The following is a 13817-nucleotide window of genomic DNA, read 5'->3' on the forward strand; positions in this document are numbered from 1 at the left end:
AAGGTATAACTCAGAACAATTGTGAAATATGAGGCACACGTTTTAAAACAGATTGTTATGAATAATGTATGGCAGTATTTTTCTGAATGTCCAAACATTCTACTACTATGTTTGTAGTAATAATTATAAATCAATGTGCATTCTTAGGAATTAGTTAAATTACAAAAGATCTTTCCATTACATCTTTCCCTTTCCAAGTTGGAAAGGCTGAAAGAGCTGCAAACATCAAGTGGACTGCATTATGATTTATCAATCACTCAAAACCTATACAGCTTTTCATAATTATTCAAAACAAGGACAGTACTAAGGAGGTACAACAATACTGAATTTTGATGAGAACAACAATAAAAAGAAAATCCATGCCTGGAGAGAGAAATAAGGAGAATTCTTATGTTCCATAGCTTATAGATCATCTTCTCATCTGCCCAATATTCCTGTAAAAATCTGCAGAGTCACATTTTCACTTTGTGTTGGTTCCCAGTTCAAGCTTAGCACTGAGAGTCTAATATAAAAGCTGCTGCTTAGGGGCTGTGCTGTCACCACTTTGACCATCTCCTCTGCGCTGTGTCTTCCCACTAATGGTAGGGGAAGCTGAGAACAAGGCGACACATACTGAGCTCCCCCACAGGCAAGCCCTTGCCTACCAAGTGGTGTAATTTGTGGGACTTCAGAAATGTTCCTTTGCCCAAAGTTATTTCCCTCTTGTGATTGACATTCTAACATTTGTGATAAATTCATTTGGCTATAAGTATTTCCGTTTCCAGAAAGTTTAAAGAAAAAAAATTCTGTCTTCAAAAAACAACTGTCGTCATTCGTATACCAGCGTTTCAAGAGTTAGTGTGTCCTACTCTTTTTCTCCATGAGAACTAGTTGAGAAGGACGACAGCTAGACTTGAAGGGGGGTGCAGTAAAAACTGAGTACTAATTAATGGAGGTTGTTGCTGATGTTTAGTCACTAAGTCACGTTTGACTATTTGCAATCCCGTGGACTGTAGCCTGTCAGGCTCCTCTGCATTCTCCAGGCAAGAATACTGGAGTGGGTTGCCATATCCATCTCCAGGGGATCTTCCTGACCCAGGGACTGAACCTGAATCTCCTACATTGCAGGCGGATTCTTTACCACTGCAGCATTGTAGGTCAGTATTGTGAGGAATTTGGAACAGAGGTGGGCAGGAGTCTATTGTGGGCGTGAGCGAAGTATGTTCGAAGAAGGAAGGGAGATAGGTAGATTAGAGAGGTTTGCACAGTCTTCTTCCTATGATTTGTCTCAATCTCCCCAGTTACCTGGTATCATTTTTCTATATAATTTTTTGCTTATTCTCAAAACTTCAGGAACATTATTGCCTTACCTCAAATAGTATTACGTTGGTGAAAAGGTAATTGCAGTTTCAGATCATGAATTTTATATCATTATAACTAGGCTCAAACACATCTTTATTAATCAAAATAAGAACCATTACAATCAACACATTTTTGCCAAAGAGAAATAAGTTTTTTTATTCCTGTAGTGTAAAAATCTGTGCTTCAAAATTTGACAAATTCTTGGAAAGCATTTGCTGCTTCCTGCTTTCTATAGAAGCCTTTTTCCTGCAATAAGTAGTTGAGATTCTTGAAGAAGTGGTAGTCAGTTGGCAAGAAGTCGGGTGAATGTGGTGGATGAGGCAAAACTTTATAGCCCAATTTGTTGAACTTCGAAGCGTTGACTGTGCAACATGCAGTGGGGTGTTTCCTGGAGGAGAATTGGGCCCTTTCTCTTGACCAGTGCTGGCTGCAGGAGTTGCGATTTTTGGTGCATTTTATCAATTTGCGGAGCCTACTTCTCAGATATCATGGCTTCTCTGGGATTCAGAAAGCTGTAGTGGATCAGACCGGCAGTAGACCACAAGTAACTAGGACCTTTTTTGGGAGGCAAGTTTAGCTTTGGGAACTGCTTCCGAACTTCTTCTCAGTCCAGCCACTGAGCTGGTTTGTCATATAAGAGCCACTTTTCATTGCATTTCACAATCTGATCAAGAAAAATGGTTTGTTGTTGCATAGAAGATGTTACTTCAAAATGATGACTTTTTTGACTTGCAGTCAGCTCATGAGGCACCCACTTAGCTAGCTTTTTCACCTTTCCAGTTTGCTTCAAATGCCAAAAGTTGGTAGAATGGTCATCGTTGAGGTCTGGCAACATCTCGTGTAGTTGTAAGAGGATCAGCTTTGATGATCCTCTCAGTTGGTCATTGTCAATTCACGATGCTGACCACCACTCGCCTCATCTTCAAGGCTCTCCTCTCCTTTGCAAAACTCCTTGAGCCACTGCACTGTACTGGAAGTTAGCAGTTCCTGGGTCAAATGCGTTGCTGATGTTGTGAGTTGTCTCTGCTACTTTAGGACCCATTTTGAATTCAAGTAAGAAAATCACTTGAATTTGCTTTTTGTCTAACATTATTTTCCAAGTCTAAAATAAATATTTAAAAAAGCAAGTAGTAAGTCATTAGCAAAAAAAAAGCAAGAAATACACATTAAAATGACATATAACATAACCACATATAAGAATGTATTCCAATCATATCAAACTGCAAACTTCTACAATGCAAAACTGCAATTACTTTTGCACCAACCTAATATATTTTCGTGGTTGTTGATTTTTTTTAAAAATTTTGTTCTGATTTCTTGCTTAAGGTTTCTTTTTCAATCAGCTATGGCTAGTTTATCACTTGGAGAAGGCAGTGGCAACCCACTCCAGTACCCTTGCCTGGAAAATCCCATGGACGAAGGAGCCTGGTGGGCTGCAGTCCATGGGGTCGCTAAGAGTCGGACACGACTGAGCGACTTCAGTCTCACTTTTCACTTTCATGCATTGGAGAAAGAAATGGCAACCTACTCCAGTGTTCTTGCCTGGAGAATCCCAGGGATGGGGGAACCTCGTGGGCTGACGTCTATGGAGTCACACAGAGTCAGACACGACTGAAATGACTTAACAGCAGCAGCAGATTATCACTATTTCTCATTTTTGCCATAGGTTTCCCTGATTATGTTGGCCAAACATGGATATAAACCTTTGTATTCCTCTTGGCATTGCTGACATGAGTCCTGTAGTGTGTGACAAATTATTAGATACTTGGACCTAGTCTGTAGAGGAATGCCATTATATTGTAGAAAATGAAAATTTAATATTGGCTTTCAGATACAGTGCATTAGGAAATAAAAGGAAATATATGTGTGATTTAGGGATCCCTAAGTGCAAGGACGGTGTTTTGTTCAGTGTGGTATTTCAGCCCAGTGAATGCCACTTAGCAGCCATGCTATTAGTGAATGAATGAATGCTGCTTGTAAGTTTATTTTTATTGGAGCGTAGTTGCTTTACAATGTTGCATTGTTTGCTGCTGTACAGCAAAGTGAATCAGCCATATATGTGTGTGTGTGTGTGTTTACATATCCCCTCAACAGAGCACTGAGTTCCCTGTGCTATTCTGTAGGTTCTCATTTGTTTTCTGTTTTGTACATAGTAGTGTGTATACTCAGTCCCAGTCTCCCAATTCACCCCTCCCTTTCCCCATTTAGTGTCTACATGTTTGTTCTCTACAATTGTTTCTCTATTACTGCTTTGAAAATACGTTCATCTGTACCATTTTTCTAGATTCCATATATATGTGTTAATATACAATATTTGTTTTTCTGATTTTCCTGTGTGATAGTCTCTGGGTCTGCCCACATCTCTGCAAATAGCGCAGTTTCATTCTTTTTATGGCCGAGTAGTACTCCATTGTATGTATGTGCCTCATCTTCTTTATCCATTCATTTGCTGATGCTGTTTATAAGTTTAATTGACTGTTCCCTTTCACCTAGTCCTTGTGGTTGTCTTTTTCCTGAAGCTGCTGCTGCTGCTAAGTCGCTTCAGTCGTGTCCGACTCTGTGTGACCCCATAGATGGCAGCCCACCAGGCTCCCCCGTCCCTGGGATTCTCCAGGCAAGAACACTGGACTGGGTTGCCATTTCCTTCTCCAATGCATGAAAGTGAGAAGCGAAAGTGAAGTTGCTCAGTCATGTCGGACTCTTAGTGACCCCATGGACTGCAGCCTACCAGGCTCCTCCATCCATGGGATTTCCCCGGCAAGAGTACTGGCGTGGGTTGCCATTTGCTTCTCAAATCAGTAACCCTTCTTACCTGTCTTATTTTCCCCTCAGTCCTCCAAACACCCTCCATCCCATTTAGGTAGAGTGAGTAAAACTAATTAACCTGCTACTAATATCTCAGTGATGTTGCCTTTCACGTGATCATTTATAAGGAGAGCCCACCTTTGCCTCAGCTTGCAGAGACTAGACAGAAGCAAAAGATACAAGGCAGTTGCTTCAGACAAAAGGGTGGTTTTGAGATAAAGTTTGTCACTAGAATTCTGCAGTTGTTTTAATCACATCATTTTATCCTACAGTTCATTCAGGAAACCAGTATTAGGTAAACAAGATATAGTTCCTGTGTTCAAGTAGTTTACTGTCTAAAAAAGTAAGTAGATACTAAAGTAAATCACAAAAGTATATTAGTCTATAACAAGTGCAGTGATGAAGATGTGAAAAAGTTTTTGTAGCAGTGATTGAAGGTTACCTAAACTTCTTAAGATTGTAGGTGGGGAAAGTGTTTAGAGAACACTTTGATGTTGCTCAGAGGCAACATCTGAGCTGCTTCTTAAGGATGAACAGAAAGTTATCATGATGATACCGTAGTTAGTAGACATGTATGCTGTCTACACACAGGTGATGGCATAAACCAAGGCTTGGAGGCAAGAAGCAGGTCCTTGTTTGGAGATTATAAAGTGTTAGTCAGGGTGTGTCTGGAAATAAGGTGCATTCAGGGGTCAAATCATGAAGGAGCTTGGATACCATGGTAGAGCATTTATGATATGGTAGAGAGCTACTGAAGGGCTTTAAGAAGAGGAATGCCAGAGACAAATCATTGAGTCACCAGAATTTCTTTGGTGTTTTTGTGGATTCTAGAGAGGAATGCTCCTACTTTTCTAAAACTTAAAGTTTAGGTAAGGAGGCTCAAGATAGGAAAGCAGAGTTGATAATGCAGAAGTTGTCTTATACCATAGGGGGTACTTTCTCATACGTAGGAAAAAATCTTTATTTTAGTGAATATAAGTCCTTATATTTAGTGGGGGAAAAAAACTTTAAAAAAAACCAGTCATATATAAACATGGAGATAATATCATTGAGACTCTTTCTCAATACGTATATATAAGCATTCCTCACTTTGCGTGGTTTCAGTATACACAGCTTTCACTTACCATGGTTTAATTAACACCAGTCTCCCAACAACATGGTTCAAATTTCACTTACCACAATATATTAACTGTGATTAGCTGCATAAAGTATAAACTTTGCTACTGGCTCTTCAGCTTACAAGTCTCTGCATAAATAGTAGATGTGCATCAAGATCAGTGACCAGTCACATCACTTCACTCAGAATCTGTTGGTGATTGTACTGTGCACATCTGTTAGTTACTACATAGACAGCAGAATGTGTCACTATGTTGCTTCCTTCTCTCTGTGATGAACTCATGTGACATTTTACACAGATGGATAATCAAAAAAAAAAAACACAACCTGGTAAACAAGATGACAGAACAGTGAAATAAAGAAATAGTGATAACAGAAATTGAAATTAGAATTGAATATAGATGGAATTATAGAAGAAATAGCTGATCCTGGAACACTGCTGCCACTTGAGTTAACTAGATATGCAAAGAGAAGTACTTAGTAAAGGTGAACTTTTGACATAAGAGGAAAGTGTTGTGATGAATAGGATAGAGATGTCCCAGAGGAGGTTACAACAGCAAAAAAAAAAACCCAAAATCTTCATATTAGAAGAACTCTTGGACCTATTTCATGACACTGAAAGTGCAAAGGATGAAATGTTGGAAGTTGACCTATACTTAGAAAGAAGTGTGACAGTTTGCCAAACCATCATCAGATCAGATCAGTAGCTCAGTCCTGTCCGACTCTTTGCGACCCCATGAATTGCAGCTCGCCAGGCCTCCCTGTCCATCACAAATTCCCGGAGTTCACTCAGACTCACGTCCATCGAGTCAGTGATGCCATCCAGCCATCTCATCCTCTGTCATCCCCTTCTCCTCTTGCCCCCAATCCCTCCCAGCATCAGAGTCTTTTCCAATGAGTCAACTCTTCGCATGAGGTGGCCAAAGTACTGGAGTTTCAGCTTTAGCATCATTCCTTCCAAAGAAATCCCAGGGCTGATCTCCTTCAGAATGGACTGGTTGGATCTCCTTGCAGTCCAAGGGACTCTCAAGAGTCTTCTCCAACACCACAGTTCAAAAGCATCAATTCTTCGGCACTCAGTCTTCTTCACAGTCCAACTCTCACATCCATACATGACCACAGGAAAAACCATAGCTTTGACTAGACGGACCTTTGTTGGCAAAGTAATGTCTCTGATTTTGAATATGCTTTTGCCAAACCATAGGATATATGTTTGCTCAGTATGGTTCTTTATACAAGAAAAGCACACTATTCAAACTACTCTTCATAAATTTTTGCTAAGAAATGGAACTTTAATTTTCACTGTTTCTAATGTTTTAAATTACATGGTACTAAATCTTAGTTGAACATTTTTTTCATTTCCCTATGCAAGTGTAACTGACAGACTTTTTAACATTTGACAAAAATTTTTAAAGATCACAGACTTTTTCCCATTATTAATATTTCTTGCATGGTTTCAGCCTATATGCTCAGTTTTATAGATCTCTAGTACCATGCAAAGCGAGGATGGTTCTGTATGTAAATGGTTCCACTGTTTTCCTTATGGATAAATATTTTATTTATTTATCCAAAATTTAGTTACTTGGGGAAGTTCAGGTATATACTTGAAGTTTGTTTCCTTTCCATCCCTTAATATTTCTAATTTTGATTCAGTTGTATCTTTCTTTTTTGTCCTATGTGGTCATATATTGATAACCTATTTGTTAGGATTCAAATTAATGTTAAAAGAAGTATTAAAATCTCTATATTAAAATTAGATTCTAAGCCCCACTTATTATTGGAGTTTTTAGCAAGGCAACTTTCCGTCACAACAAAAATCAAGACAACCCTATAACTCTTTACATTGAGTTTTTAAAATGTTCTAAAACAATTTGTAAATTTTTCTATTGGTACTTAAGAAATGCATTCATTTCAGTTTCAGTATATTCATCAGAGAAAAGTCATATGTTGTTAGTTGCTGGACCTTTTTTGTTCTTCCTTTGTGGGTGTAGGAAGAACAGTGACTCAAATAATATTTTCAAAATACTATGATATAAACAAATTAAAAAAAATAAACTGTCAGGTTCTTAGATTGGAGCTATGTCAAAACTTGAATTTAGGTATTTTTTCCCAGGAACATTATTTACTTCATTTTTTAAAAAAATGTTACAGATTAGTATTTAGAAAACAAATGAGGCCTATAGTCACAAATTAAGGAATAGGGAGACTTTTATACAATAATGGTGCTAACTCCACTATATTACAGTAGAATAATATTACATTGAAAAATAGCAAAAAGATATTTTCTTCCACTTAGAATCTTTCATTTCAATATTAAGAGAATTGAAATATCATATTAAATAATACTTAGAATCTATTTTCCCCCAAATAACTTAAATTCCTCTTCATCTTTACATCAATTCATTTATTCATCCAGGTCTTTCTATCAATTAATTGACAAGCACTTACTATGTTCTGAAAATGAAGATCATGGTATCTGGTCCCATCACTTCATGGGAAATAGATGGGGAAACAGTGTCAGACTTTATCTTTTTGGGCTCCAAAATCACTGCAGATGATGACTGCAGCCATGAAATTACAAGACACTTACTCCTTGGAAGAAAAGTTATGACCAACCTAGATAGCATATTGAAAAGCAGAGACATTACTTTGCCAACAAAGGTCCGTCTAGTCAAGGCTATGGTTTTTCCAGTGGTCATGTATGGATTCGAGAGTTGGACTGTGAAGAAAGCTGAGCACCAAAGAATTGATGCTTTTGAACTGTGGTGTTGGAGAAGACTCTTGGAGAGTCCCTTGGACTGCAAGGAGATCCAGCCAGTCCATTCTAGAGGAGATCAGCCCTAGGTGTTCTTTGGAAGGAATGATGCTAAAGCTGAAACTCCAGTACTTTGGCCACGTCATGCGAAGAGTTGACTCATTGGAAAAGACTCTGATGCTGGGAGGGATTGGGGGCAGGAGGAAAAGGGGACGCCAGAGGATGAGATGGCTGGATGGCATCACCGACTTGATGGATGTGAGTTTGAGTGAACTCCGGGAGTTGGTGATGGACAGGGAGGCCTGGTGTGCTGCGATTCATGGGGTTGCAAAGAGTCGGACATGACTGAGCAACTGAACTGAACTGTACTATGTTCTAGACATTGAGCATACCATATTAAAATAGTTCAAGAACTTAGGTTTAAACTCTTTAAGGGGCTCATATACCATCTCTAACTCCACCCTCAAATCTAATTTATAATCATGTCTCACCTAGACTGTCATAATAGTCTCCTACATGATCCATTCTCTTTCCCTTCCACTCATCTTTGTTTCAGGTCATATGCCCATGGGAACCTGAATCTGATTTTTCTCTGATACATGCATCAGTGTTACTTAAATTCTTCCTACACCTCAAAGCCTGAATTGCCTCTTATAAATGCCTTTGTTTTTCATTCAATGCAGGGTGAAAAGGAAAAAGTGAATTTCTTAACAGATTCTAGTAATTGCAGAATCCTAACAGGTTAAAGCAGAAGGCAATGGCACCCCACTCCAGTACTTTTGCCTAGAAAATCCCATGGACAGAGGAGCCTGGTAGGCTGCAGTCCATGGGGTCGCTAAGAGTCGGACACGACTGAGCGACTTCACTTTCACTTTTCACTTTCATGCATTGGAGAAGGAAATGGCAACCCACTCCAGTGTTCTTGCCTGGAGAATCCCAGGGACGGGGGAGCCTGGTGGGCTGCCATCTGTGGGGTCCCACAGAGTCGGACACGACTGAAGTGACTTAGCAGTTAGCAAACCAAACCAAAAACATTTTGTGCTTTACTTAGACTCTTTTGATTGCAAAGAATGGAGACATAGGCTATCTCAAGGAATAAAGAATTATTTCAATCCTCTCTACAGCATTAAGGGAAACTGGAGACCCATGGAATCTAAAAATATGTATTGTAATATGACTTGGTCTCATGGAGACAGGTACTGATTCAAGGCAGCTCTGAGTATCTTAGCAGCATTAGTTTGTAGCTCTTTTACTATACTTTTCTGTACTGCTGCTCCTCTCCTCTCTGCATCTGCCTTTTTGTGTTACCTAGTTTTCCCTCTGACAACTTTCTTTCTCAATATAATTTCTTTTCACAATAATTTTTTAAGTTGTACTTGGGCTTTCTTCTCTTTCTCTTATCTTTCCTTTGTCAGTCTTTCTAGCTTTAGCTAAGTACCTAAATTAGTCTTTCCTTCCTTCTATTCCCTCCTTCCTTCCTGTTGAACTTACTTTTAAGAAGATTTTAATTGGCCCAGCTTGACCCTGTTTATGAGAAAGTCTCTATTCCAAGTGTCTTTATAGGCTACTGGCCAGACTTCATATTGGCTCCCCTTAGACTGAGTGCCGTCTCCTGTGGCTGAGGTGGAGTAGGAGTGAGCTCATGAAGAAAAGATCATGACTGTTTGGTGTTGCCCTCTTATTAAGGGCTGTTGATGAAGAAGAATCTCTTAGGAGGGAATTGTACATTTGGAGGATATTAGGGTCAGTGTGTCTAGTTCACTGTTATAAACTGCTTCAGGGAAAGTATGCTAACACGGTTGTAGCACCAGTGTGTTTTGTTTCACCAGGGCTGAGGAGGGAAGAATCTTCGGTCAGAGAAACAGAGAGTGGCCAGAGAAAGGGAAGCATATAATTAGACTCAGCAGTACACAGAAATCAAAACAAGGAAGTAAATATTTAATACAGGTTTTTTGTTTGTTTGTTTTTAAAGAAAAGGAACTAGGCCCCTGACAGAGAGTCTCTATCTATATGCCTCTCACTCCGGCTCCCCATTTGTCATCTTCCTGACCCTCTCCTAGGAAATACATCCTTCTAGATCTGCTGCCTCTTCCGAGGGAGATGCAGCCACTATTTTAGTGCTGAGGACATTTCTTAGTTCCCAGTATTAAAAAAGTGAAAAGGCTAGGTTTGTGGATATTTTTTATCTGTAGACTCTTTAACATTTGGACAGCTGAGAACAGTGTCCCCTGTTTTGTAATTAGGCTGGTATTTAGCTATCTTAAAAAAAAAAGTATAAACTCAGAGTGAAACTGTGGGTGTATTAGAGGCCATTGGTAAATGTGTAGCTTTAATAATTCCTTTTTTTGATTTATCTTGGTTATCTACAATTTAACATTTGATGAGGATGAGACTGTCCTACATTTGAGTTTGAGACAAATATAGGCATATAAAGTAAATAGAAGGGCAGGTTACTAAGCTCATGATGAATCTGTCAAACCAACATGATTCTACCTTACTGCCTACATGACTTTGATCATATCATTTAATTTCTCAGAGAATTTTCTCATCTGTAAAATTGGAGAAGGAAATGGCAATCCACTCCAGTATTCTTGCCTGGAGAATCCCATGGACAGAGGAGTCTGGCAGTTTACAGTTCATGGGGTCACAGAGGCGGATACAACTGAAGCGACTTGGCGTGGCATAAATGCGGAAGATACTTGCTTCATAGGACTGCTATAGAATTAGCCACTTCTTTGTTTTTATTAGTTTTTTTAGTTCAGTGAAGTTTCTTTGTGCCTTCCTTCCTTCCCCTCCACTTTTTCCCCGTATTCTTTGTCATGGCTACTTCTCTTATTTTTAATAGTCTAATCAGGAAAGAACGGAGCTCCCAGAAGACAGGCCATTTCCTCTGCACTCTGGTTTTTTCCTTCTGTTATTCCCTTGTTACTTATATGCTTACATTTACAGATAACACAAAAATTTTTGCCTCCAACTTGCTTTCTTACATTTTCTGATCTTCTCTATGGTTCCTAAGAGTCTCTCTACTTAAACATTTACTTATGTTTTAAGTTTATCATCTCAGAAACTGCTTAAATCATTTCCTTATTTTTCAAATAGGCACCTCTTCTAATTTTCCCATTGTCTAACCAGGGTATAATTTCCTTCTCTAATTCATGAATTCATGTTCATAAATCCTCAGTGATTAATCCTGAATGACTCTCTTCCCTCTGTTACTCTATATCCTGAAACCCCAAAAATGTATCTTCAGTTTGCTCTACGTTAATTTGAAGTTTCTGACATTTGTAAACTATGATTTATTTCAGATTTTTGAAGTTTGCTTAAAATTCTGAGATTCTTTTAAAAAGGAACTTTCTGTTGTTCTTTTATATACAGCAAATCGAGTAAACAGCAGGTTGACTTACTGATTGTTAATTAGAGCTGTATAAATACGCTGATTCTTTGTTCCTGTCTTCTTTTTTTTTTAGCTTCCTTCCTTTTGCTCATAGAATATCTTTCTAGAGCATAAAGGTTGTTATCTCTTTTATATCTTTGAATGTTGATGATAGAGATTAAGATTTGACTTTGGTTCTTATTTGGAAAATCTTTTTTGTTACTAATGTCTTTTTTTAAAAAATTGAGATATAATTGACATATAACATTGGTTATTGATTTCTTCAGTTCAGTTCAGTTCAGTTGCTCAGTCGTGTCCGACTCTTTGTGACCCCATGAGTCGCAGCACGCCAGGCCTCCCTGTCCATCACTAACTCCCGGAGTTCACTCAAACTCACGTTCATTGAGTTGGTGATGCCATCCAGCCATCTCATCCTCTGTTGTCCCCTTTTCCTCCTGCCCCCAATCCCTTTCAGCATCAGAGTCTTTTCCAATGAGTCAACTCTTCGCGTGAGGTGGCCAAAGTCTTATAAACCCCCTTTGGGTGGACTTGAGCAGTCTCTTTTATTCACTCATTCACAGAATGTTATGACAATGTTTTAGAGAAACTGCGTGAATATAGTCCAGTTTTTCAATAATTACAAACAGAATATATCTGAAGGCCTTTCATTTCAGCATTAATGAACTAAAACCAACTTTTAAAAAGCTGCAGCAGAATTGAGCAGACCTATTGCTAAATACCAGCCTTTTATAAATGATGGTGTTTTTTTATTCAATACTATGTAACCATTTTAGTTGCCAACAACAAATCTTTCAAATAGCACTCAAAATTGATTAAGAATTATTAATAAGAATTTATTACTTAATAAAATTAAATTTTTATTAAATTAAAAGGATAACATTTAATAAGACATAGATTAGTAATAATTACATTTTCATTAATGAGAAAACTGGAAGTTGGGGTGAATGACAACTGTGGTTAGTTATTGGACTCACATGGGTTTACTTTTCATAGCATGTCTTCACCTTTACCATTGCAGGGTCTCAAGGGGCATCCAGGACTCCCAGGACTCCAAGGGGAACAAGTAAGTATTCTTCCTTTGTCAGACTTGCATCTTCTCCAGTGAAAAAAATACACAGTGGGAAACTCCACTGAGAGATTATTTTTCCACACTTAACTCTTGCAGTTTTTCTTAATGCTTTTAAGGAAATGCTTTTTTTAATGCTTATTTTTTTCTTAATGCTTTCAATTTTCTTAATGTCTTTTTCCTGTCAATTTTTCTTAATTCTTTGACTCTCTTTAGTACAGGAAAAACTTCTAATTTATTATCTACTAAATTTTGTTGGTTTTTTCTTATCTTAGACTTACTTTCAACTATCTGCCTAACATGTTCCGAAACAGCTGTTTTAAACTTTTGTTATTCATAAACTCTTGTGAGAATCTTATAAATGCTGTGAGCCCTGTGCCCAGATTATCCATGCATATGCACACGTGCACACACACACACTCTCTGATTTTCTTGTATTTCTCGGGGGCTTGCCTGTTCTCCAGAGTCTATACACAGCTGTTAGTTCCCTACCATTGTGCGAAGGAATGCAAATAAGTTTGATAACAATCCAAATTAGAATGTCAGTATGCTATTTTTTGTTCATTCTATATATGCGCACATATGTAAAAGTCAAAATAGTTTGGAAACTGTTCAGTTTTTGATCATGTTATTTCTTCTTTCTTCCACCAGAAAATAATATATCATTATGTCACAGGAAAAAATAAAGTCAAATCTCTTGTTTTCAGTACAATGTGTACTAGGCCAGAATGCATATATCAGTGAAAAGGGTGAGAGATTAGATACTAACTAAAGTGACAAATCGGAAAAAGCAATGGCACCCCACTCCAGTACTCTTTCCTGGAAAATCCCATGGGTGGAGGAGCCTGGTAGGCTGCAGTCCATGGGGTCGATAAGAGTCGGGCATGACTGAGTGACTTCACTTTCTCTTTTCACCTTCATGCATTGGAGAAGGAAATGGCAACCCACTCCAGTGTTCTTGCCTGGAGAATCCCAGGGATGGGGGAGCCTGGTGGGCTGCCATCTATGGGGTCGCACAGAGTTGGACACCACTGAAGCGACTTAGCAGCAGCAGCAGCAGCAAGGTGACAAATCATTACTGGAGATTTAGCAAAGAGCCTCAGGAAGCCCTAAGAGGAGCTCCAGAAAGTAAACTGATGGATTATCCCTGAGGGAAAGACAAATAAATAAATAAAGCCAATGTTTTCTTTCATTCATTCATGTTAGAGGAACAGTAAGCTCTATTGGAGAAGGCAATGGCACCCCACTCCAGTACTCTTGCCTGGAAAATCCCATGGACAGAGGAGCCTGGTGGGCTGCAGTCCATGGGGTCGATAAGAGTCGGACATGACTGAGTGACT

General features: G+C 38.7%; 1 protein-coding gene across 3 annotated transcripts in view; it reads left to right on the top strand.

The window, feature by feature from the left end:
• COL24A1 (collagen type XXIV alpha 1 chain) overlaps positions 1 to 13817 on the top strand; it is a 392387-nt gene that overhangs the window by 89467 nt on the left and 289103 nt on the right. For all 3 annotated transcript variants that reach the window (XM_024990097.2, XM_024990098.2, XM_024990099.2), the window contains exon 9: positions 12430 to 12474. In XM_024990097.2, coding sequence (XP_024845865.1) covers positions 12430 to 12474 — 45 coding nt within the window. The remainder of the gene's footprint in view (positions 1 to 12429; positions 12475 to 13817) is intronic.

The sequence above is a fragment of the Bos taurus genome, chromosome 3 (assembly GCF_002263795.3).
Source record: "Bos taurus isolate L1 Dominette 01449 registration number 42190680 breed Hereford chromosome 3, ARS-UCD2.0, whole genome shotgun sequence".
NCBI lineage: Eukaryota > Metazoa > Chordata > Mammalia > Artiodactyla > Bovidae > Bos > Bos taurus.